Below are 4,122 nucleotides of genomic sequence, written 5' to 3'. Positions count from 1 at the left end.
CCGGCATGAACTGGCCACAGAGGAAACGCAGGAACAGCGACGTGGCGCTCAGGCAGGTGGGGGCCGGGTCCTGCCCCCTCTCCATCTGGAGCTTCAGACACGTGCAGACGACCCAGCACACTGCGGGCGCAGCGCACATGCGGAACAAGGCCGAGTTGCTCCTCATCAAGTCGAAAGCTCGCAGGGCTTCCTCCTCATCTTCAAAGTGTTTCAAGAAATAGGCCTTCTTGTCCTGCTCCAGGAAGCCCTCGATCTCTAGGAAGAGGGGCTGTTGCAGCAGGAGCCGGAGATCCCCCAGGGCCTCAGACCGCGTGGTGACCAGTAACGTGGCGTTGGGTAACATCGTCCCGATCAGCAGGCTGCCCAGGAGGACGGGCACCGGCTTCTGCTCCTCCCAGTTGCCACAGATATCTCGGATCAGGGCCCCCTCGGGGACTTTCAGCTCTTCAAAACCATCAATAATGACGAGGATCCTGTATGCTCGGGCGAGGACCTCCGGGAGGTCATTCCGCCATTCGGGCCAGTCCTTGGAGATCAGCTCTGCAAAGGTGCACGGGCCCATGCGGTTGAGCTCCTTGCAGGTGAAGTAGAAGGCGTATCTGAACGTCTGATTGAGGTGGTTCTCTGTCCAGTCCAGTATCACTTTCCTGGTCAGTGTGGTTTTCCCAAAGCCCGCGGGGCCGTGGAGCACCAATGTGTGTGGAAACACCCCTGGAAGCGTCCTCGGGTCACAGAAGGGGATCAGCATCTTGTCTCTCTGGGTGACGTCGCTGATGTGTTCACCGGCTCCAGGCCCATTGTTATTCCAGGCTTTCCAGAACTTCTTCATAATTATCCCTCTATATGTGTCCTCCTTACCTTCAGAGATATGGGGTACAGGATAGACAGGATACAGTTGGTTATCCATTAGGGGGAAAAGATACTTTGTGTTAAGTAGGAAAGAAAACAGAAATGAAGTTTAGAAAGAGCAACTTGACCCCAGCCTCATTCCAGGAATACATGATAACAGACCTGGCTTTTGCCCTTCCAGGAATCTTCTAGGTCTTCCCAGGTTTGTAATATCTTTTATCTGTATTTTTGTAAGCTCTGAAAAACACAAACTACAGTGAGCTTGACAGAGAACAGGTGTACCGCCCTTACCAGAAGCTTGAGGACACAGCAGGCTCCACGGAGCCCAGCGTCTCATCCGAAGTCTTCGTCCAGGTTGTGAGCTGGGAATTCCAACGTCTGGGTTTATAGGGATGAACAGGGCAAACGACCCCCCAGCCAAGTTACATGCCTCTATTCCATAGAAGCATAACAAGAAACACTTGCTCTATCAAAACTCAACATGGTTTGTGCTTAACGACTCATCTATCTTCTTTCTACACTGGACTAGAACAAATGCCAGGAGCGCAGGAAACAGACCTTTGCCGTAATAGCCTTAACTCGCTATTGCGATGCAAATGTTTGAGTAAACGAGCAATGACGTGGCACTGTGTGTCTAGATTGTCACAATTCCCAGATACCTACCCCAGAGAAGTGAAAATGTGCCTGTGCAATGATTTGCACGTGAATGTTCCATCGGAGACCAGAATAAGACACACAAAACGGGCCTCTGTAGAACGAGGATTATCTTGAGCTAATGCTAACTGAGAAGTAGCAGATACCAGAGCAGCTCTCTGCCCTCCCCGTTTGCCGAAAAATGGGGCCTAAGTTTACAAAGGTGTCCTCCCCCGCCCTCTGCCAGGAAGACCCAGGTTGATCACCAAATGCAGCTTTAGACCTTATCAGTCTGGAGACAGCACCTGAGCAATCTACATAAGTTTTATTAACTCCCATTTATTGCCCTCCCCATAATTTGCCACCCTAGAGGTTCAAAGTCCTTCTCCTTTGTCTCCTTACTTCTCTAAAATTCACTGTCTGCTGAAGATGCTATATAAGCCAGAGTTCTAAGACACCTCTTTGAGAATTACTCGTTTCCTGGTTATTTACCATGTATATATAAAACATACGTTAAATACATTTGTTTTTCCTTTTCTCATATTTTTTTGGTTATCTTTCTGTTGATATAGGGGCCCCAGCAAGTGAACTTAAGATGGGTATAAGGAAAACTTTTTCTCCCCTATAGGTCATAGCAGCATTATTCAAGATGATAAAAAAAAAATTTTCTTTTTTTTGACAGAGAATTTTGCTCTGTTGCCTGGGCTAGAGTGCCATGGCGTCACAGCAACCTCAAACTCCTGGGCTCAAGCAATCCTCCTGCCTCAGCCTCCCAAGTAGCTGCGACTACAGGCATTCACCACCACACGTGGCTAATTTTTGTTTTTATTTTTAGTTGCCTGGCTAATTTCGTTCTATTTTTAGCAGAGACAGGGTCTCATTCTTGCTGAGGCTGGTCTCAAACTCCTGACCTCAAGAATCCTCCCGCCTCGGCCTCCCAGGGTGCTAGGGTTACAGATGTGAGCCACCACGCCTGACCAAGATGGTAAAAAATTAGAAACAATTTGAATGTCCATCCACTGATGAGTGGGTAAACCAAATGTGGGTATCCACACAAAGGCAGATCTAGAGACACAGAAAGATTAGTGTTTGCCTGGGGCTGGGGGGCAGAGACCAGGAGTGACCAACTACAAATGGGCTTGTGGGGTTCTTTTGGGGTATTGAAGTGTTGTAAAACTGCATAGTGGTGATGGCTGCACGACTGTGATTTACTAGGAACTATTAAATAGTATGCTCAAAGAGGGAAATTTGTGATACATAGTTTTGTACTTCAGTAAAGCCATTTCAAAACTACTACTTACCAGGCAGACTCGAGAGACTGATCTCAGACTGATCAAAGCGCAGACACGTCACTCACCCTGTTAGGTCTCAGTTTGCTCATCCGCGAGTTGACACTACTAACCCATTGTCCGAGCGTTGAAACAGTAAATACGTACAATTATACCTACCGTTAGGTTTGTTCCAGGTGGGAACTCGAAAAGTATATATGGGACGGAATGTGGTTAATGGAAAACTGGGGTTTGTGACATAATAGCCGCAGGAGTCTGGAGAGTCCCCGGAGGTTGGAAATCTAACAGACAGCTGCAGCCAGCATTCCTAGCCCCCCTGATAGGGATGGAACTACCCTCCTCCCTTATCTCTACAGGATGAGACTGACCCAGGGGTCTCAGCAATGGGTTGTTCAAAAAAAAAAAAAATTTTATTACAGCGGCTGTTCTGGCCCAAGTACTCACTCCCCACTAAGAAACCCTCTGTAAAACCCGAGACTTTCCCCTCCCCCTCAGGGTGGATGCTCTTTGGCCTCCACCCTTCTGCACCCAGATGCCCAAATTAACAGCCTTTTACTACACCTGAGGCTTCGTGTGTCTCTCTCTGCTCCGGACCTAACACCTACCAACTTCTTTAAAATTGAAAAAAGGTGGCAAACTCCAAGAAAAAGGCTCTATAACCTTTTCCTAACTTTCTATAAACTGAGTTCTGTTTCTCTGCCATGTTTGTTTTTCCCTCTATTTTTATGCAAGGGACGGAGGCGTTCTACAGGAGATGACTGACATATTAAAAATAGTGGGGAAAGATCGGAGAGGGATGGGGTTCTCAAAAGGAGCGGGGACAGCCCAGCGAGGAGGGTGGCTTCACTTAGCTTACGCCAGTGTCGGATGTCCTAAGACCAACCTGGGTCTCTTTCTTCTAAGCGCCGTATTATTTCTTCCTCGTCTTCACGGTTTGGGGCCTCTGTACGCTTTATGTCTGAAGAAAAAGAGGGACGTTACGGGCCCATGACTGTGCTGACCGTGAGACTTCAAGGTGCCGCAAGTTCAACCACTGGTCTCGATATTTAAGCTTAGATCACGTAAAGAGGATGTTAACACTGGATGTAAAACCTAAAGTGTGTCAGGCCACGATCTCAGGTTTACGCGCCCGAGAATCCCTCCACGGCTCAGAACGCACGGTGTGAGAAACAGACACATTCCCACAATCGCTCACGTGCAAGGGCGTCAGAAAGCCTTCATGGATTAATTCCCTGGTTTCTGACAAGGTGGGTAAAATTACACTGTGCTGGGAAAGAACATATGACAAGGTAGAGTCACAGTGGGACAAGAAATATTTGAAGCTCAACACTGAATAACGGCTCATGCCTGT

The 4,122-nt window shown here is 48.1% G+C and overlaps 1 protein-coding gene across 1 annotated transcript in view; it reads right to left on the bottom strand.

The window, feature by feature from the left end:
* NLRP2 (NLR family, pyrin domain containing 2) overlaps positions 1-4,122 on the bottom strand; it is a 33,993-nt gene that overhangs the window by 14,745 nt on the left and 15,126 nt on the right. Inside the window, exons 3-4 of the mRNA XM_012642992.1 lie at positions 3,655-3,729; positions 2-858 (exon numbers count right to left, since the gene is read on the bottom strand). Of these exons, the coding sequence (XP_012498446.1) occupies positions 2-858; positions 3,655-3,729 (932 nt within the window). The remainder of the gene's footprint in view (position 1; positions 859-3,654; positions 3,730-4,122) is intronic.

The sequence above is a fragment of the Propithecus coquereli genome, unplaced genomic scaffold (assembly GCF_000956105.1).
Source record: "Propithecus coquereli isolate 6110/MARCELLA unplaced genomic scaffold, Pcoq_1.0 Scaffold193, whole genome shotgun sequence".
Classification (NCBI taxonomy): Eukaryota; Metazoa; Chordata; class Mammalia; order Primates; family Indriidae; genus Propithecus; species Propithecus coquereli.
The sequence above is the reverse complement of the archived record's forward strand: the minus strand, read 5'-3'. Positions and strand labels throughout refer to the sequence as shown.